Raw genomic sequence first — 21513 nt, 5'->3', positions numbered from 1 at the left:
GCAGAAGAAACAGCATTCATGTGCTTGTTGGGGTTCTTTTAAACACAATGAAGTTAGGTAATGCTTTTTAATCTTGCCACTATGAGGACATTGTACATTTATATTTTGTCAACCTGGTTTATAAAAGCTAATTGAATTTTGCATTATATTCTAAGAACAGGCAGCCAACACATGTTAATAAGAAAATCTGAATTGGAAGTATACAATTTTCAAGGCAATCTTACCACCTGTACTGCCTTATGTAAATTATTTAAAAGATAAATAAAATGCTTTAGTTTCACTTATTTGCATTGTTTGTACTAAAAACTATTTTAATGCTTCTTCCAGTATTTGAGGTGTATTTTTCACAATATGCTATAATATCAACCTAATTTCTGTTCAAAGATATTTTGGTTAAAGTGCAAAAAAAAAAAATTCACTGAAGCCATTTGGAAGATTAGCATTTTGTGTATATTTTCATGACTTGCAACAAAATATTTCATTCTTCAAATACCTGATTTAAAAAAAATAAAAGATATATGTATATGCACATTCATTTGTCCTTGCATTACAGAAGATTTTTAGAGAGAAAATTTAGAGTGATCCACATCTTTGGCATCATATGAAGTGAAAGGAAATTAAAAAATGGTCCCAAATACCTTTAGAATCTGTAGACAATGTGGCTTTTATGTCACCAAACACTCCGTTAGCAAAAGTGCTTGTTGAAGGCACTCAGTAGCAGTTTCGAGTCTCAGGCAAATTCCTGTATGGTGCAGCTTCCAAGAGTACATACACATCCTGTTCATTTCTCCTTGCAGTTCAGAAAGACACCAAAGGCACGGCAAGAAAGGCTGTATTGCATACTTCGGTTGCAATAAATGCAGTTATTGAAGAAGCTGTACATTCTCCAGTTGTTCTGGGGAGCAAAGCAATGGTTTTTTCCCCTGGCTTGTACTATTTCACCAAAGCTAGGTGGCAGTGCAAACTTAGCTAGCTGAAGAAAGTTCCTGTAGTAGCAGAGCAGTGGTTTGAACCATGTTTCTATTCAGTCATTTGTCTTTTTGCTGAGTGGCTTCTGAGGATGACTGCTTGGATGGTATTTAGTAGATAACTTCACAAGAACCCAAGCTAGCTCTCCAAAGGACTTCATTATTAAAGGTGGCAGATGGAAAGATAAAATTTGGCCCAGTAAGGTTAGCATTTGGAGTCAGTTTGGTATGTGTTTCTCTGTTTTGTCCTTGTGAAGTCTTTTGTTTTTCAGGTCCTGGAAGAATGCCAGTACTAAATACTACTATGCTAATAGAAAAATATTCAAATAAATAAAAATAAATACTTGCTTAAAAAAACCCCACAACAACCACAGATAATTATTTCATTGGAGAAATCCAAAACATCATGGCACCAACAGCTGAGGAAAAGATGAAACAACCAATTCCGTCACACTTGCAAGTACCATGTTAAAGATGGCTACAAATTAGGATCTCCAGCATGTTACTCTACAACTGAAAGGATTCTGTGCTGCATCTCCAGCCTATCCAACACAATTCCCTGCTCTGAATCCACCTTGGACCTTTGTGGTTCTGGCTTGCCTGGGAGTGTCTAAGTCTCTGCAGCGTGTTGGCTGTGCCTGGGAAGCCAAAGCTTATGCCGTTTCCTTCAGAAGTCTGAGAGCTTCTGTAGCTGCTTTCTCCATCCATGTGCTCTGCTTACAGCCCTGCTACTGGTTTAAGCTCATTGACCCTTGTAAAACAGCCAAAGCAAGATGAGGGAGGAGTTGTTCTTGAATGTCTAATCAAAGATTACTGAAACTTGAAAATGAATAGAATAACTCATGCTAATATGTTTGAGATCTTATTTTCCAGGATTGGCCAAATGTTGTTACTTGCTACAAATTCTTCTTTCTGGTAAGTAATTCTTCTCTTTATCTTTAGTGTTCTTTTGTCTGACTGAAACTAGAGATATACATATGTGGCATTTCAAATATTACCATGAGACTTCAAAACAAACTGTTTTACAATTGTCATATTAGAAGAACAGCAGTACTCTAAGGTGTAGTTCTCCATACTGTTCAAGAAAATAAAGTGTACTTTGTAAGAGTGAGTGGGCTCAAGACCATTTTTCTTGTCACTGGTGTTTCTCCTGTGAATTAACCTGAATTTGAAATTCTTAATTTTAAAATCAAATGTTTATATGCCATCTTACTCATCTTTGTTTCCACTTGTAAAACTCCAGCTGTCTCTTCTGTTCTTGTCTTGAGGGATTGGTTTGTATTGCCTTTTGAAAAAGCCAATCTGAAATACATAATTTTGTAATCTGTTAGCACATCTGTTATAAAATCTAAACCATAAAAGATGAACTAAAATAAAATGCATATATATATATTGCTTAGGAACAATGGTATTTCCCATTGCTTTGTCATACCATGTAATCTAGCGTTACTCATCAATCAAAAAAGTGAGTTTCCTTTTACTTTTTGGGAGGCTGATACTCTTCTGCAAGGTGTAAGGACATGTGGGCTTGTAGTAATAACAGTCCACAGAATCCAGTATTAATTTCTTTTTCTATGTGAAATGGTAATAAAACTTTTCTGTTAAATTAATGTATTTTCTACACTTCCCTGGAAAAAAAAAAGCAGGGAGAAAGTGTGCATGTGGATAAAGAAGTTATTAACAGTCTATTAATCACTTGTCAGAGAAGCTGTTTCCTTTGTAGATTGCTTTTTTCTTTATGCACAGGATTTTTTTAGCATGAATCTATGTTGTAGACTACTAATCATCACATGTCAAATGATATTAAATGTGAAGCACCATCCCATAAAGATGATCCATTTGATACTGCTAAATTATATAAATAATTTGCAAACATAAGATGCCATCTATGAAACATGAGAAGGGGCTTGCAGTGTTGAATAATAGGTGTAGAATATGCAGAAGATAAAATGAAAATGGAGTAGTTTGAAAAACCACAAGTTACATAAAGGATCATGTTTTTTTAGAAAGTACAGATCATAAAATATTATTTATCCTTTAACCTGCATTAACAAATCCAAAGATCCACCAACAGTGTGAATTCCTGACTTGAGAACAACTGAGAAAAGTTGCAGACCTACCTTCCATAATATAAAGGAAAGAAGCAAAAACAAGGTAACACCAACTATTAAGCCTATTCCAATAATTAGCACCGTAACACGGTATTTTGGCTTTTGGTGGTGCACTCCTTCCAAATAGACCTGAAAAACAGAAAATAAATTTAGTGCTGACTGATTATTTTTTCCTACAAGATACTAAAACAAACTAGGAAAATTAATTACATTCTTAAGTAATTACCACTACATTCATTGCCTGTGTATAGCATTCCACAATTTCAATTGCTGTTGGTTTTTATTCTTAAACAACCTTATCACAAATAAGAGAATACTTACATATGCAACTTGCTTGTCCTTATAGAGTTCAATAACTTTTGCATTATTTTCAAGTGAGGCTGTTGCTCTTACTTCAAGCTTCAATGCTGATGCATCATCCTGATTTAAAACACAAAGTAAAATAATCCTATCTTTAAACAACTTCAACACATTAATTCCTACCCAGCAAAACTGGTAACACAGCTGCTCACAGAAACAATCTCACACGCACAATGCTGCCTTGTTCTGATCACAAAACAAATTAGTACCAGAAGCTGGAGTGAAGCCCAGTTGGATTTTACTTAAGTCCACATTCATGCTGCTTTTCTTAGAAAAGTACAATTATGAGTTGAAATTAAATCCCAATCTTACATAACCCAGCCAGAATAGGCAAAGCAATACATACTATAAACCAATGATAATCTAAAATACATATTATTCAGTAGTTTTCATTTATCACCTTGAGACTTAGTATTAAAAACACAAAATAGGTAACACCTAAAATATGTGGATGTAATCAGTATTTGCAAAAATATATTAATACATAGAATTTCGAAACAGAGAATACTGCCAATATGCCTTGAAATATTCCCCTCAAGTATGAAAAATCAATGTGTTACCATTTCTAAAAGTGAAGGAGTAGCCTCCAGATGCAACTGAATGGTTGCTTCTTTTCCACTTTCCATATTTCCAAGCTTGCAATGTATTTGTAAGCAAAGGCTGTCATTTTTCATACAGTACTGTAAAAGGGAGAGAGATTTAAACTTGAGTTTATCAACCTTATCATCTTGGTATTAAAGACACTCAGGAACTGATAAAACAAAGATCCATGTTTGTTCTTTAGGTTGTCATCTATCACTGTCAATCCATAGTTGCTAAAGAACAGTACAAGGGACCAACCTAGTTGTTATAGAAGAAAACAGGACATTTTGCTTAAAAACCCCAATTTTTTTGACTGAAAAATAACAATTGTCATAATTTGGATATATGTGGTTTATTTTACACTATTATTTCACATTAGCTTTTCTATCAAGAATTATAAATGACAATACAATATGCAGTATAAACAGTATAATGGGATTGATCTTTACACATGTACACTGACAGTCATGCACCATTTTACTCAGCTTTGGAGAAGACAAAAAAGCAAGCCTGTACATGATTATATTCTTTGACTAAGACCACAATGCCTAAATTCTGATTAGCTGTTCTAGTGCAGGCTGTCTCTCAATCATTTGCTGGTGTACCTTGGAGCATGCTTACTTAAAGTCCTAAATTAACTTATTAAAAAAGTCTAACTTCTATTAAGATCAAAGTGTAAAAACCACTGTACTTTATCAAACACAAGTTGCAGGACACAGAGAGTTCTAGGAGAACAAACCTTCAAAAATGTAATACCAGAATAGCATTCTGGTTTGGACTATGCAGTCAAGTAGCTGATCCCCAGCAAGTAGCTCATCCCCAGCAGGGCCCGTGAGCACATGGAGAAGGCTCCAACAGGCCACGCACGTACAGTATTTTCCAAAATATTCTTAAGAACTTGCCAAGCCAAAAATTATTTCCATATATTTTGTAATTCTAAATGACTTCCAGTCCCATTAACTTGTACAGTCTCAGTTGGAACTCTTATTTTTAGCATCCATAGTACACTTCAGTAAGAAGTTCTACCATAAGTACTACTTTTGTTGTGTTTCATTTTTTTTTTTCCAACCTGGCTCCTTTTACTTACATTTGATAGCATTTTTTAATGTGAAAAAGACAATTAAAATATTTGATCTGCATACTTCATGTAATTAAAATTATCACTGTGTTTCCCACAGGTGTTATTTCAATTTGTTACTAAATTTCTTCTGCCGTTCTATTTGCCCACTCCTTTGATTATATAAACCTCCAGCAGCTCTTTGTAGGCGACCATCACCCACACTGATGTTGGTGACACGTCATTAATAAACTTTCTCACCTCAGTTCACTCTCTCTAAAGTCACTTATAACTACATTGAACATATCACAGGTCCCTCCACAAATTCTTGGCGGACTGCTCTGGTGACATCATTATATAAGATGCACCACTGCCTTAAGGCTCATTCATGCAGTCATTTATTTCCCACCGACGCCCAACGCAGACCTTACCATTAGTCTCCTAGCAGGCTTTGAAAAGAAAGTGACAACATCCTTTAATATATTTTCATTTTTTCCTTCTGCACTACAGTTTCTAGGGTATTGATTATAGAAGCACTGTCCAGCTGTTGTCTGGAAGTAAAAATAAGATCATCACTGTTAGAATTTGAACATCTAACAATAGTCAGAATCCAGATTCCCGAAAGGCAAGAAGCTCAAAAGGAACGTCTGTTCTTTTTTCAGAATTCTAAAACACATGGGGCTGAAGATCATCCTATTCTTGTTCACTCTACTTCACCACAGCTAAGAAACTTGTAAGCTTCTGTGTACATGGAGTTACACAGAACACTGTAGGAAGGAGATGTGATTAAACCGGAAAGGGGCCTGAGGGTGTTGTGCTCATTTGAGTCAACTACTGTAGGCAGAGTTAGACATCTTTAGACACAAGGAATCTCCTGCACCCTATTTTAGCTGATTCTTATGAATATTCATGTTCTTCAAAGAAAAGACTATACTATATGTTTTGCATAATAGAATAACAATGACTGTTCTACTTGATATGAAATTATTAAGACTGATGGATTAGTCTTTAAAGAGTTATCCAATGCAGGAAGTCTTTGGTTTGTTTTAATACATTGTAATCTGCTACTTAATAGCAAGAAATAATTGACAAACACACATACAGATGCATGGAAAGGATCAAGCTCTGCAGAGGTGGATTCACTGAATTCAATGGGACTCTAATAAGGACCTAAGATACTAGGTATGTTTGAGAGGAACTGACAGAAATTGAACACACAGTACCTAGTTCTCTTATGCTCTGCTTCTGTCTTTCATGTAATTTGTATAGCTAATAAACTTATATTAAGTAACCTGTGCTTACCTTGATATCCAACACGTTGAATAATTTGAAGTCATTGGGTGGAAAAGCATTAGGTATTGTTATCTCTAAGTTTGTATTTGGAGCCATGCTTGGTCCTGCACTGATAACCTAGTGGGGAAGAATGTTAAACACTTAAAAACTTTAATTCATGGTAGCTACTCAAGTAACAAAATATATAAAGTATAAATACATAAAACTTCACAGAATGGAGTAGCACCTGTATTGTTACACTGTCACAAAGGTGGATTCTGCTAGGAGTTGTATTCTTTTGCTTCATTCATTCTGCAGGTTTACTGAACCCGTCACTTCCCTGAACCCCATGAGTAAGAAGTCCTAATCTGTGATGACTATCCTGATGTCATACAGACTGCCTTCCAGGAGTGTGCAAAAGGAACCAGGAGAGATTAATGTCTAATTCCTGCTTTTAATCCACTGAAGACAAATCAGATACCTATAGATCCTCTTATAAGGAGCTTCTAGTTCCTTTTGCTTACTGTAAGATAATTACATTTAAAGTGTTTCCTAATGGAAGAATCATAGAATGTCTCAGGTTGGAAGGGACCTCTAAAGGTTATCTACTCCAACCCCCCTACAATAAGCGGGGACATCTCACACTAGAACAGATTGCTCAGAGCCCCATCAAGCCTGGCCTTGAATGTCTCCAGGGATCGGGCCTCCACCACCTCTCTAGGCAACCTGCTCCAGTGATCCACCACCCTCATATTAAAGGACATTTTCCTAATGTCCAACCTAAATCTACCCTTTTCTAGCTTAAAACCATTACCCCTTGTCCTTTCATTACATGCCCTTGTGAACAAGCCTTCCTATAGGCTCCTTTCTGGTATTGGAAGGTTGCTAAAGGTCCCCCCAGAGTCTTCTCTTCAGACTGAACAACCCCAACTTCCTCAGCATGTTCTCATAAGAGAGGTGCTCCAGCCCTCTGATCATTTTCGTTGCCCTCCTCTGGACATGCTCCAGCAGGTCCATGTCCTTTTTGTGCTGGGAGCTCCAAAGCTGGATGCAGTACTCCACGGCAGAATAGAGGGGCAGAATCACCTCTCTCAATCTGCTGGCCACACTTCTCTTGATGCAGCCCAGCATGTGGTTGGCTTTCTGGGCTGCAACTGAACATTGGTGGCTCATGCCCAGCTTTTGATCCACTAGTGCTGCCAGATCTTTTTCCACAGGGCTGCTCTCTAGCATGTCTTCCCCAGCCTGTATTCATATCTCTGGGTGGCAAGTCAGAACTGCTCTGCCACTTTCAATCCTGCTTGTGCTAAGTATTTTTTCTCAGACCACTCAGTGGAAAGTGCAGACCAAAATAAAGTATTCAAAGAGGGATTAACAGCCACACCTCATCACTAATACATGGAAGTTGCTCATTATGCCCTTGTACTCTTAAGAAGTTCCCTTATTGACTGTGAAGACTGTTAGGAGATACACTGGAAATCTAAGCATTAACCTTCGAAACAAGGATAATGGAGTTTACAAAGAAAAACACTTACATGGAAAGTGAAGTTGATATTCTCCTTCATACATGTAACTGGTGACTCTCTCTCATTTGTTCCATAAACAAACGAAGCTGGTGATACAAATCTACAAGAGTTTAGAAGTTGTTAATGAATAGAATTGCTATATATCATTAGTACAACTCTCTGCTCCATGCTATATCCAGTAAGATTGGTTCTAAGAAAATAGCCACATTTGCATTTAAGTCTGGAGCACTGAGTAGAAGTCTTCTAGCTTTGTACTCTTTCCTCTTACAGAGGAAGATGAATCAGAAAACTACCTAAAACTATGCTCTGTCAACGCCACACAAGAAACCCATAATATGGCCCATGTTAAGCAAGGAATCTAAGGATCTGCTGTACTCCTATTAAATACCTCTTTCTATTAAAAATATTCCAGTTCTTAAAAAATATTAGTCTGTTAAGAGACAAGTTTGAAGCACTACAGATTCAACTTGTCTCATCTCACTGTAGTGGAAACGAGATCTTAGAAGTGTAGGGTGAGACCCCAAGATAGCTGTGCCATCTCATTCCCAAGATGTTTCAGCTATGTAACACTTCTTTTGCTTAAAAGTTCTGGGAATTTAGAACAGTAACAAGACAACAGTTCTATGGAAGTGCAGGTGTAGCAATAGCTGACTTACCCATGAGTATTTAACTCAATTTCGTATTTTAGAGGTATAGTTAAAGTGAGCATATTATCCAGCAACAAGTTCCCATCTTCATTTTTACTATAAAAATACAAGAAAAAAATGCGTATCAAATACATCATCACATACTATACGTGATTTCTAAAAATAATATTAAACAGATCTTTCAGCATTAAAAAAAGCATGTTATACATGCAGAAACCAGCTAACTATTTAAATAGCTCTTATCTGGGTTTTCTGTAACTTCCCTTTCTCTACAGATTTGCAATGGATATGTCTTCTTGCAATTGTGCTTTGCTAAGTCGTTCCAGCATTCCCCTGTTCTGTTTTCCAAAGCTAGTAATACTTTTTTTCATGGAGCAATTTGTATTAGACTTTACCAGGTAGCGTTAATGATGATGTTGAGGTCATCTTCTGCTCTGGTAAACGAGCTTGCATCCAAGAGGAAACTAAAATCCAGCTGCAGAACAAATAAAATATTCTTTATATCAAGTGATAGTATGGCTTTAGCACAGTTTAAATAAAATTGTTTTATTAAACTAATTTATAGTTTCCTGCTCTAAAAAAATTCAGAACTAAGAAAACCATTGCTTTTTGTGTCTTCTACTCCTTTTCTCTTGACCTAACACATTTGTTCACAGCCTCAATCAGCTCACTGGTCTAGGAAGCCGAGCACAATCAATTGATGCATAATATAATGTTGTCCCTTAGTGAATTATTCCAGACAGTATTTAAACAACTACTGTTAAAAGTAGCAGAGAGTTTCATATACCAACATCGTGAAAGACATCAGCTGGGAAAAAGGAGATACTGAAAAACAGGGGGTTTTTTTCCCCCTGAAAATCCTCAATTTATTTAGCTAGGAACTTCTTACATAGCTTACCTTTGATTTTTGATCTACATATAAATAACCAACACTGCACTCAAGTTTCACTGCATGATTTTCTTTATCTAATACTTCACAATATATTTGTTTTTCTTCCTAAAAGAAAGGAAAAACTATTATTGATGAAAATACAACTGCTTTTCTTCAGATGTTGCAAATTACATGCACACACTGGAATTGGGTGGTTTTTATTTCCCTGAACTAGGTATTTGTTATTTCACTGATGCAAATATCCAGAACATTCATATTATGCGTGACTACTTTAACATATCCTTATATTGATTATTGTATCATGTTACTTCATCCTCTCTTGGCTAACAGTGCAGCTGAGGTGTATGCATCCAACCCAGACCCACTCCAGTTTAAATACAACCTCTGAAAGGTATCAGGGAGATTCTACACAGAGAGCAGATAGAAAATGAGAACAATTAGATCTGTGACTTCATAAGACTCTGCATCTGTGAAAAACAGCAGATTCAATGAGGTCTTTGTGATCACCGAAATAATGATCCTCAAACAGAAAGTAGCAGTAACATCCTGAAATACATTTAGAAACCAGTTTTTAAATCTTAATTGTTGCTGTCACATCCTGTTATTGAAATTACTCAAGTCATCTGTATGGATTAAATTGCATGTGGTTTAGGTAGCTAGAAGTCCAATACCTTAACAACTGGACTGTTGACAGATTTTGTGTGTGTAGGTTAATTGTCAGTATCTAAAGAAACTCAACAATCCATTGGTATAATATGAAAAATGCCTGGCTGAGAAAGAAAAAAAAAAAAGAAAAAAAAAGAAAAAAAAAAAGGATTACTGTTTGACAGATTTTTTTTGTTCTTACCAGTTCTAAAAGTCGGATGAAATAAAGACCTTTAGGGATCTGAATGTGGAGGACAGTTTCATATGCATCATCGCCAACATTAAGCAAAGAAACATTCAACAATAAAGTCTTCACACTTCCAACGGTGAGATGTGTTTTCTTATCATGAGGCCTATAAAAATATCATAATATAAGTGAAAAGTAATTCTATATACAGCTTGTATGCAAAAATTTTCTGCCACTGCTCTTTTAGTTAATTTCATTTGGTTCTACCAAAGCCCAGCTGGAGATCATTAGGAAAGTTCTTACTCAATCCTGTAGCTGAAGGTACTACACCAGTTATATGGTGAGCAACACTAGTATTGTACTTTTTAGGGACTGTGGTCATTAATGTGAGAGCAAGAAAGCTGTTATCAGACCAGTCATGCTTCTGGCTTTTACAAGATAAGTCCTTTCTTTTACAGAGGAGAATAGCAATGTGTGACTGCTCAGTATTTGCAGATGTTATTTCAAAATTCACTCTTAACTCAAAAGTATAGGATTTAGTTAATATGGAACAGGTCACAAAAAGGGCAAGTGAACATGCCTGTCTTATGATCTATGTAATGTTCTATAATCATGTTACAAGTACAGACACCCTATGGGGGGCTAAAAGTAAACTTCAGCTTGACATTAAAGTTTAATTAAGACTTGTAGAAAGGCTGCCTAGAAATAGACATTTATCAGATATTCTGGCTTGAAACCAAAGCATTAGTCACTGAACACCTTTGGGAAAGAAGCTGGTGCTTTGGAAAGCAACAGAAGGTAAAAGCACTGCATAAGCAGAGGCTCCAAGGCAAAAGCAAATTAAAAAAAAACCCCAATGTTAACATTTCAGTAGCTTGATTAAGTTTAGGTTAAATTTTAGGTTGTTTTACTAGTTATATCCTTACTGTTTAGTCCTCTTATATGCATTAAAGCCAAGCTCATTAACAAGATGCTGTCACAAAGATGCCTCCCAGCTTAACACACAAGTACACAAAAGCACCAGGTGCACATCTGGGACTACAACAAAGCTGAACTAGAGCTCTTCCCTGGTAATCAAATTTCATTCTTCATTAAAAAATGCATGATGGAGACTAGAAATTTACACAAGAAGCCAAAATCTAAGCAATTTAAACAACACATGCTAGTGTATACATGAAGATTTAAAACTCAGTAAGTAAAGTGTTGTATTGACACCCCTATTTGATTTTGTTCTTTTAAGACTAAAAGTGTTTGCTTTGCTGTTCAAGGGTAATTAATGCATTCTGTCTAGACAAAATACATTAACGCTTCACAGCTAACTAGTTTTTAATTGAGATTCAAGAGGCACAACGTAATTTAAGGTGATACTTCACACTTCATCCATATATTTAGCCCATTTATTTACACTGAAAATCTGCTACTGGTACCTCATGCCGAGCAGGTATGCTGTCATCTGTTTTCCTTGCTTAGAGCTTGGAAGTACTTACAAAACTGCACCGCTCATGTCACAAATAGAAATACTGCACAATCTTTCTTTCCGAAAAGTTTATGACAGTTCAAATAAAACAACCTCCAAGCCTAAGCAGAGGAAAAGGACTTAAGACTCATGCTACAGGCCACGTGCTAAGGGAGGCAGAAAGATCCTCATCTTATTCTGCAGCCTATGAAGACTAAAAAGCTTGTGCTCAGGATGGCACAGGTGGGATTAATCACCTTTATGCAACTGTCATCATCTTTTGGTGTCATTTTAGGTTGTTCAACCTAGTGTCTTGATTAATGTAGAATCAACTTTAAAAGTGATGAATTACACAAGAAAACTCAGGTCACATGCAAAATACCCAGCTAGCTGTGATTCACAACAGCACACCAACACCTCGTTTTTCGTGCTTTGGAGTATATTATTCATATCAGTATATGATAAAATGTAACTTTAAATCAAATAATTAAAATAAATTCTGAATACAAACAATGGTACATGGCTTAAGACTTTCCAAACATGATGCTAAATAGAGATATATCTCACAAAGTATTGCTTGGTGTACTACAGATTCTGCAAGACAATAATAACTATTTAAGTACTTTGAAAGTGCATTAATTATCTTGCATATAACAGGATTTAAACACAATACCTACTTGGAAGGAATGGAAAAAAACTGAAACATGTTACAGGGTATATAAAGAAAGAAAAAACAGATGAAAATTAAAAACTCACAAAACAAAGTCCATTTGGGAAAATGCAAGCTAACTCATGGGGGGAAAAAACGTCTAAACCTCACATAATACTCAACCACCCACCTGGTGTTTCAATCAGCAGTTCAAAACCAAAGATGTAATACTCTTAAATAAATGAGGAAAAAAAGACACTGTTTTATAACTGAAATAATAAATATAACAATGCCTTAGGAAAGAACTAAAGTATCTTCTTTGTACAGTGCAAGCACTTTCTTTACATACAACAGGTTAAGGAATAACTTAGATAAAATATTATTGAACCTCTTTAAAAAAAGCAAGCAAAGCCACATTATACTTACTTTGGAAAAACAACTCTTCCAGAAACTCTCAAGTCAGCAGAACAATTTTCTTGGGAGCAAAACCTTGCAAAAACAAACTATAGAAGATAAATTTTTAAAAAATCCCTTCAGCGTATTACGCATATGATAGTGAGTAAAAGTATTTCCAAAGAAAGTCTATCACAATGTTACCAAGTATCTGGAATCACCTAATAGCTCTTGCTCCTAGAAACGACTCAACCAGGCTCTGATGTGCCATTTTCCAAACACATTCTACACACCCAGAACAACAACAGAGACACTTTCCAGACTCAAGTCTCACAGGTAAGCCAGTGGCTGTATGGTCAGCTGAATTTTTAAAAGTAGTACATAAAAAGGGTAGAGCATCCTAACTTTTGCTTAAGTCAAAGTCAATTAACTTGTATTTTTTAGGGGTGAAAGAAGTTAATTTCCTACTCATTTAAGGATGCAGAGCACACTGTTATTCCCCCACAGACTTTGTGTTTGAAAACCTGCATTACCTTCACATAACTTATATTTCAGCAACATCACTGAAACATTTCACAATTAATACCAACATGATATTGTGCATTTAACACAGAATTAATTTTAAGGAACAATTTTATACTGGAAAGTGACTCATCCTGTGTGGTTATAAATAAAAAGGAATTAATATATGAGTGACTTTCATACCTATGTGTTCTGAGGTACAGAATATTAGATATTCTTGCAAGCTTGCTGCACACAGTTGATTTTAAAAAAAGTAACAACCCAAACTAAACATAATACAAATTGTATACCAGTTCTGCAAATACTTCACTTTATATTATTTTTTTTAGAAAAAATAAGGCATTTTTAGAATGCTGGTTTATTAACTAAAATCAAGGCACTAGGTGCTGGTTTGGAAAACACATTCCTTCACATGCTGCGGGTTTCTGAAGCTTTTTTAAACTGAGATTAAAGCATTAATATTATTGCATTTGAAAAAAATAATTCATACACTCACCTTGCTTTTTATAACATCTTTTTCTTTCCTCCTTTGAAGAATGGGTTGAAGTGGTGAAAATTCTTGAGCATTTATTTTCTGTAGAACATGATGCCCCAGATGATAACTTGCTTCAACATGTACAGGAGTCAAGATATCCCTTACATCTTTCTATGAAAATTGGAAACCTAATGAGTTAATCATATAAGACAAGACATGTATGCTTATGTTTTAAAAATTATTAAGTTCCTTAAACAGGAACACTTATTTTTTACATGTAAAATAATTTCATACACCATATGGCTCATACACTTGCCCAGATGTCCTTGTTGCTGCAAGAGGCAACCAGAAACACAGAGGACTGGACTGCAGTCCATGACAGCATCAGGAACTGCAGAGTGGAAGATCCTCTAGTAAAAGAAGTCTTACTGAACAGGGAACCTGCTTCTGTCAATAATGCTGCCTTACACACCTGTGAAATGCTGTCCTGCCCAAATAGAAAAATAGGCAAAAATTGGCTAAACTGGAGCAAGTTAACCAGTGTGATGACCCCAGACAAAACCCATGGGTATTTCTGTATGAAATCAAAAGGAGCTCTCCCACAGCACCACTAAACCAGGTCATGAATGCATTTTATTTTTCTGCCTCTTTATTTCCTATTCTGCATTTAAAAGATTGAACTCAGTAAATTATCATCTTGTACATGAAGCCTTGCCTGTGTAGGAATGTTGCAGATCAGAGCCCAAACTACCTACTTGTGAAAACTGAACAGCTTGAAGCACCGAGTACTAACAATAGCAAACCTGATTAAATTATTCCCTAAGTGTAGGAGATAGACACTGATTGTCCCTCCACATGGCCACTACTTGAATTTTGATCTGCAAGCTTGCTTTGGCCAAATCACATAATATCTAATTCATAATTTTCCACAAGGTCTTCTCTGCATCTACTTTATACTACTTCCATTATACTTATTAACTATTAATTAGTCTTTATTCAAAATACATAAAACATACATGATCTCTTTCAAGGGCTGTACTTGATAGACATTCACACTTCACTTTAGGAGCTTCATACAAGTACAGAAACCTCAGTGAGTGGAAGGAGATGCTTATAATGCTATTAATTAAGAATTAAAAAGCAAAATAAATTATATGGAGGAAAAGATACTACTGATAGACTACAGGAAGTGACGAGCCAAATCATATCCTTCCTCCTACACAACTACCTGCTGATGCTGGTACAGCAATCTGTACAAGGTCAGCTGTCAGTCAGATCTCTTTTAGTTTACAAAACTCTTACAAGTGGGCAATTTGCCATTGCTTCTGCAAGTCATGCTTACTTAGGTACAGCTACCAGCTGAGATGCACCTGGGCAATTTTCCAGTAGATAACAAGCTTTCCTTTGTACCCCGAAGCATTATTGCAAAGAACTGGCTTCTAATGGTGTCATAAACAAAATATAAGTAAAAGGAATGAAGAAGAAAAATACATGGAAGACTTATTCCCTACATGTTTTTGTAGCTGTAAAAAAATTTAAGTCTGTTTCCCAGCCTCTGTGCAGGATCAACTGCACCAGTCATCCTAAGAGATGCTTGTTTCAAAATGTCACAGAATTGCCACCTTGAGGATTTTAAAGAAAAGACTAGGCAAATTAGTCCTTTATTTTAATACCCTTGTTTCTCCTTACATCTAAATATTCCCTATCCTTAGTATGTATTTAGAGAATTCTTTTCCCCTTTAGATAAGGTCTTACAAGAGATATCAATTTTTTTCTGAGTTTAATAAAACTTGGATAATCTGTATCTGCTCAGTTTTTTGTTTGATTGTGGTTTAGGACTTCCGGTTCTTCCCATTTATTCTCCAAATTTTTTGTTGGGATAGACAAGCTTCTAAGATGTTTGATAGTCTGAACCACTTTTTTTCTTTCTTGTCCACAGAACGGCCTCTAAAATATTATATCCTTGTCCTGACTGCCATTGTTTTTACTTTTAGGACAGATCCATTGTATATATCTTTCAGAGGGTACATCAAGCATTAATATGACAGTTCATTTCTTTCAGGGCAACAGTGATCTTGAGACCACTATCGTAATTAGAATCTTACTGACTTGATTCTTACTACCTTATTTCCAAGTCAGTACCATCCTTAATTTCAAAGGATCATAGAATCATAGAATGGTTTAGATTGCAAGGGACCTTTAAGAACATCTAGCTCCAAGCCCCCTGCATGGGCAGGGACACTTTCCAATAGACCAGGTTCACTACTAATCTGGTCCAGGATTCAGGTTGGTTTGTCCAGGAAAAAGACATATCTGTGCAGACTTCACTCATGTAACCAGAGAGATCACTTTGTCAGCACAGTACATGTTCTTCATTTTGTTCATCTCTGCATTCATTCACAAAACTCTTATGAGTGCTGTTTCTACCCTGCTCCACCTCTTAATTCTCTCAATATTTCCTTTGGTGAGTGCCACATCACTTGCAGGAAGAAAGCAAACAATTCCAAGCAAGTGTTCTTCATGCTCTGCTAGTCTTTGGCTCCTTGCAACATATTCACAAAAAGGTCCACGCTATAAACCTTGAACTACAGACTCTCTACAAGCAAACAACTTGATTTCACTTCCTATGGGCAGGAATAGGTTATTTTCTTATCAGGTGAGTTATCTACTCACAGTAAACAGGGGAGCAAGGCCATACACATGTTCTTTAAATAACAAATGGAAAAAAACCCACATAATAAACATTTTCTTTGTGTAATTACACGTTTAAAGATTTTGCCTTAAGGAGAACACAGGAAAGTTTAATCAGAGGTGTTCAGCAGAAAATGTATGTTATACTGTATCTTCTTGTTGGCTCCAGACTGGCCTCAATCTGTGACCCATCACCCATAAAAGAGGGTGAAAAAATGTCAAGAATGCTCATGTCCTACTTCATCGTTGTGATAAGTTGTTGTTATTATTATGCACATTCTCACCAACATAAGAGATGACAGACCCACTGACTTCCCTGCAGAAAGCTGAGAAAGCATCAGAATTACAGTATATTCATTGTTGAAGTTACGAACACAAATGTTCAGCTTCCAAAATGATGCAATCCAATTGTAAACAAAACAGGTTCCTTTGCAGCAGGTGTGCTTTTCAAAGAAGAGCAAAGAATTTACAGGGCAATACATATTGGAAAATTACATTACCCTCATAAATGCTGGATGATCTTTGCAGGCAATATTCTTATTGTAAATCTTTACATTTCCTGATACTGAATCAGATGTTCCATTGGAGGAGAAATAAAATCTTGCTTGTGTATCTGCTTTTCTGTTCACATCAACACCCAGATTATAAAGCAGTACTGCCAAATAAAACCCAGGGAAAAGAAAAATTGTTTAAAAACTGTTATAATTTTCAGAAATTTATTATTGAAATTGCATCTCCTGACTCACTCCCTTAAATGTGTTCTATAATACCCATTTTGAAACACCTTAAAAATTATCTGACATAAAACCATCCCTAACAAGCTTCTAGCCCTCTAAAAATTGATTGCATTGTGACCGATCTCTGATACATGCTTTTACTCAGGAATAGTTTTGTCAAGTTATAGTTTTCTACCAGAATGTATTTAAAGAAAACCTGTTTCAGTTATTTACAGGGTTGGCATTAAGTTTCAGCAAACATAAGTCAACAGAAACCGACAAATATAGTTTAACTTCACATTTTTTCTATTTAAGTTAGCATGAACTGCTATGATAACAAATAGCAAGTAAGTTTCATAGCATTACTATTACTTCTTAATCTCTGCCAAAAATTGAATTAGAATATCTAGAATTTCTTCTAGACTTTTCTATTCAAGTTGAAACATCTTGGGTCCAAATCCAGCAAGGGTATTCCAGTCTGACTGCTCATCTTTCACAGCAACTATGAATTTCAAAAGATCTGAACTTGAAACTTCACAGTTCATTGTTAGATGTGTTCTCTGTAATGTGTTCCTAAAAGATATTCAATATTCTCACACAGAAGATTTAATAAATTTAATTTTATATGCCATGTATTTGCAGGGTTGTTTGCAGTTCACAAATGGGACATGACAAGTAGGTTAAAAGCACCCAGGCAATACAGTCAAATTTAGACAGTAAATTACTTAAAGTTCACAATGAATATTCCCTTGGATACACAGCACTTCAAGCAATACCAGTTTTTGCCAAAAGCAAAATACGCATTATATAAAATATAATTTAAGATGTATTTTTCAGTAATTTTGATGGGACACCTTCTCTTTCAGATAATGTTCCATGATGGTACGATCAGGTGCTGGAACTGCTTTATGAAGGGAATGCAGTTTCCCTACTGCATTTTCCATTTCTCTACGTGGAAGACTGCATCCTACAGCAGTCCTGTATGCTTTGGTCCCTGTCTGGGAGGACCACTTTAAGAGGACATCTGAATATCATGCTGAATAATCATCTGATTCTACATTAAGACAAGACTTTCACCCACCATTAATTTCCTACCTAATTGCAAAGCAACAGCTCAAACATTTGCATGTGGTTAAGTTCAGACAAACTTGACAGACACTCTGTTAGGCCTTGTGCAAAACAGAATCCAGTCCCTGGGGAGCTACGTAAAAGACAATGTGCACAGAATAAGTGTGCTCTACTTTTTATGAACCCTAATGGCATAACAGCTCATGCAGAAACCAATAAAAATTACAGATCTAGTTATTGTCATGCTACAGAATGACTACCTGAAATGGCAACACCACAAAGTAGTTCAGAAGTAGGACTGAATCTAATCACACCACTGTTCGCTGAGTTAAGCTGGGTACCAGAAATAGCCTACGATGGTACTGGTTTAGCACTGCTCCAAAACCCACGCGAAAATAGTAGCTTACCAATATAACCAGGTACCTCTCGTCCTGTATAGGTAAAGCATATCTTCAAATTCATACAGGTGGCAGGCTGGTCATTTTCCATGCAGTTTAGATTAGTCCTATTTATAGAACTAGGATGTTTTAAAGACGCTTCAACAATTATCACGGGTCTTGTTCTAAGAACAGAAAAGAGTTAATTCTCACAAAGAACTTCAGAAGTAGCTTACAGAATCTCTGCATAATCTACCAATCTGACAGAACCTGTCTTTACATTTTGTGATTGTAACTTTTAAGTTACCTGCATTTTCCAGAATCTAAATAATTGTATGCATATTATTTGTTGCTTCACGAAGTTTAAGAATTATACTTGCTTTTCTTTCAATGTGCTTACTTAAAAGTTTCAGTTGTAGAGTATTCTGGAGCCCAATGACCGAAGTTCAAGAAACCAAGAAGAGTATCACGAGGTTAAAACATGTTACTGAGTTTTGTTAAATCACATGGAAAGATACAGTTAGATTGGTCTTTAAAAGCACTGAAATGTAGCAATCTCACCTAAGCACCACAGCAGAATCTGAGAGAAATGCACCAACTGCTACATCTGTAAAAAATACCCAGATCAATAATTATAATTTGGCAACAGGAATTACTTCTCAGGTACAAGCATTTTGTAGCATATTCACCTTTTGGTCAGTAATTGAAACACCATTTGCCCTTTATTATAAGGCATATACTAATATTCAAAGGGGTCCTTCTCCATCTAGAAGATGATTGCTCAAATGCTTGTGCACTGTCCCTTAATGCTGTGTGCTGATTTGCTGGACTTGCAGATATTGGTAATGTGATTATTTGATTTCTATTCTATGTTTAAGTGACTGACATCAGAGGAAAATTCAGCTAAGCAGGAGGTACTTGCCTTCTTTTAAATCCAAATATTCAATATTGCTATACACACACGCATATATATAAAAACCATTCAGTTATATATGTAATACTATATGTATGTATGAAATTGTACATGGACATAGGTAGAAAAAAGCCTAATTTATTCCAAACTAACTGAAAACTATGCACAGTACATATACCTCTCAGATGAGGTAGCAAAAGCGAATTGTCAGATGAGTCTAAATGATACGAAGGTCTGAGGATGTGACTCCCAAATCAGTAAACAACAGGTGACCTGGGAGCAGACTACTTGTACAGTACCTTTTAGCCCAGCATTACAAGTTTACCTGGATACCTTCCCTGTTGACATAGCCAGAGCATACAGGTCCTAACTTTCTGCTTTTACACCCACAAGGGAAGGACAGGCAATACCTGACCTGGTATAATGCTTATCTGCACAATGTCAAAATAGTTTGACAACATGTCTAAAACAATGAATACAGCCTTGGAACCTGCTATGCTTTTGCACACCAGATCAGCATTTCTGTGTCATGCCCACGAGAACTCCACAACAGTCTTAGTCCAATGCCACAAGCCCTGACTCAGGTTAATGTTTTTTTCACATCAACCAAGAGTCACAGAGCTTGGCGACTCCCGGCAAAACCCAGTCTATGTGAAGACCAGTAAGATGTGTTTAGGTTAGCACACTAGTCTGGACAACAAACGTGCTTCCAGTGCCCACAGTAGCTCATTGTGCCATCAGCAGATGAGATGGCTGCCATAAAAATAAAAATTACACTTTTCTTCCTCCTGTGCACAGTGATCTTACTACTACATCATTCTCAAGTCCTTAAATAATAGTCAGATGACAGTGAAAACTGTCTGCTTGGCCTCAGCTTTACCTCTTCTTCTTCCCAAAATGCAAGATGTTACATATAAACTTAACCGAGTTTGCTTCTGTTAAAAGTAGTAAGTAGCACAACAGGGTTTTTCCCTATGAATTTCTACTCTTTTACAAATGGAAAGTAAACAAAACTGTTTTGTTCACCTTGATAACCATTGTTATCGGCATCAATGCCACTTGCTATGGATTGTCCAAACATGCTTAAAGAGTTACTGACTTGATGTCCTTGTATTCTCTGAGGAGGGAAAAAACAGAAGAGAAAGTTATTCTTGGAAAGCTAATCTTTGAGTTACAATATCCAGGGAAAAATGTTAGCACAACCATCCTGCTGCTGAAGGTGTTCACATGCTTACCTGTGAAAGTATACTTCTGAAAGTAATAGTCCTCAGTTACTGCAAATATTATACCACATAACCCCCCTATGAGGTCTCCAAAACAATTTGTTTTCTTTTACAGGTAATATAATGGCTGGGAATCATAGACTACGTGAAAAAGTACTGAAGTCTTTTACCTCAAATGGTCTGAGCATAATATGAAGGGAAAACTCTCTTGAATTTAAACTTAAGTGTTTTTCTGGATTGATTCTTTTTCGTTGAAAAAGCATACCTGTGAAAATGAGGGTGTTATTCCATCTTCCCTGCCATTGTAGATATAAATAACTCCTTTTAGATTATCTTCTTGTGGAGCCCCAATTGCTACATCTGCGGAAAAATTATTTAACAATAATCAGTTGACTAGGAAACATGGACAAGAAAGAGTTCAAGAAGTCCCAATCATGGAGATTAGCCAAAATGATCATGGTCTTTAAAAACAACAACAAACAAAAAACCACAACAAAAAAACAGCCTTGTATTCATGGAATTATGATTTTCCTGCACTCTGCTATTCCCACATGGATTAAATCACTGGAACACAAACAGTACTCTTATTACACTGCCTGAAATGAATCATTAATTCTTCTATGAGATGGCCTTAACAGCCAATAACAGGCTTGAACAGGCATTTAACAAGGAAATTAAGGTAGCTGGTTTGTACAAAGGGATGTTTTATGCCTAGATGATTTAATCCCAGAGGGGTGTGGTGACACAAACAAATTAAACAGCCAACCCACCCACCCTCAGCAG

At 36.1% G+C, this 21513-nt stretch overlaps 1 protein-coding gene across 1 annotated transcript in view; it reads right to left on the bottom strand.

The window, feature by feature from the left end:
- Positions 1-427: 427 nt before the first annotated feature.
- ITGA4 (integrin subunit alpha 4) overlaps positions 428-21513 on the bottom strand; it is a 36541-nt gene continuing 15455 nt past the window's right edge. Inside the window, exons 11-28 of the mRNA XM_051623077.1 lie at positions 20996-21090; positions 20534-20624; positions 19156-19201; positions 18625-18779; positions 16934-17088; positions 13764-13913; positions 12779-12855; positions 10263-10413; positions 9422-9520; positions 8919-8998; positions 8533-8619; positions 7886-7976; positions 6381-6488; positions 5510-5629; positions 4000-4119; positions 3401-3499; positions 3089-3208; positions 428-2270 (exon numbers count right to left, since the gene is read on the bottom strand). Of these exons, the coding sequence (XP_051479037.1) occupies positions 2178-2270; positions 3089-3208; positions 3401-3499; positions 4000-4119; positions 5510-5629; positions 6381-6488; positions 7886-7976; positions 8533-8619; positions 8919-8998; positions 9422-9520; positions 10263-10413; positions 12779-12855; positions 13764-13913; positions 16934-17088; positions 18625-18779; positions 19156-19201; positions 20534-20624; positions 20996-21090 (1937 nt within the window). The 3' untranslated portion in view covers positions 428-2177. The remainder of the gene's footprint in view (positions 2271-3088; positions 3209-3400; positions 3500-3999; positions 4120-5509; positions 5630-6380; positions 6489-7885; positions 7977-8532; positions 8620-8918; positions 8999-9421; positions 9521-10262; positions 10414-12778; positions 12856-13763; positions 13914-16933; positions 17089-18624; positions 18780-19155; positions 19202-20533; positions 20625-20995; positions 21091-21513) is intronic.

Source organism: Apus apus, chromosome 6, assembly GCF_020740795.1.
Source record: "Apus apus isolate bApuApu2 chromosome 6, bApuApu2.pri.cur, whole genome shotgun sequence".
NCBI lineage: Eukaryota > Metazoa > Chordata > Aves > Apodiformes > Apodidae > Apus > Apus apus.
Note: the sequence above shows the minus strand (reverse complement) of the source record. Positions and strands in the feature narration are given on the sequence as shown.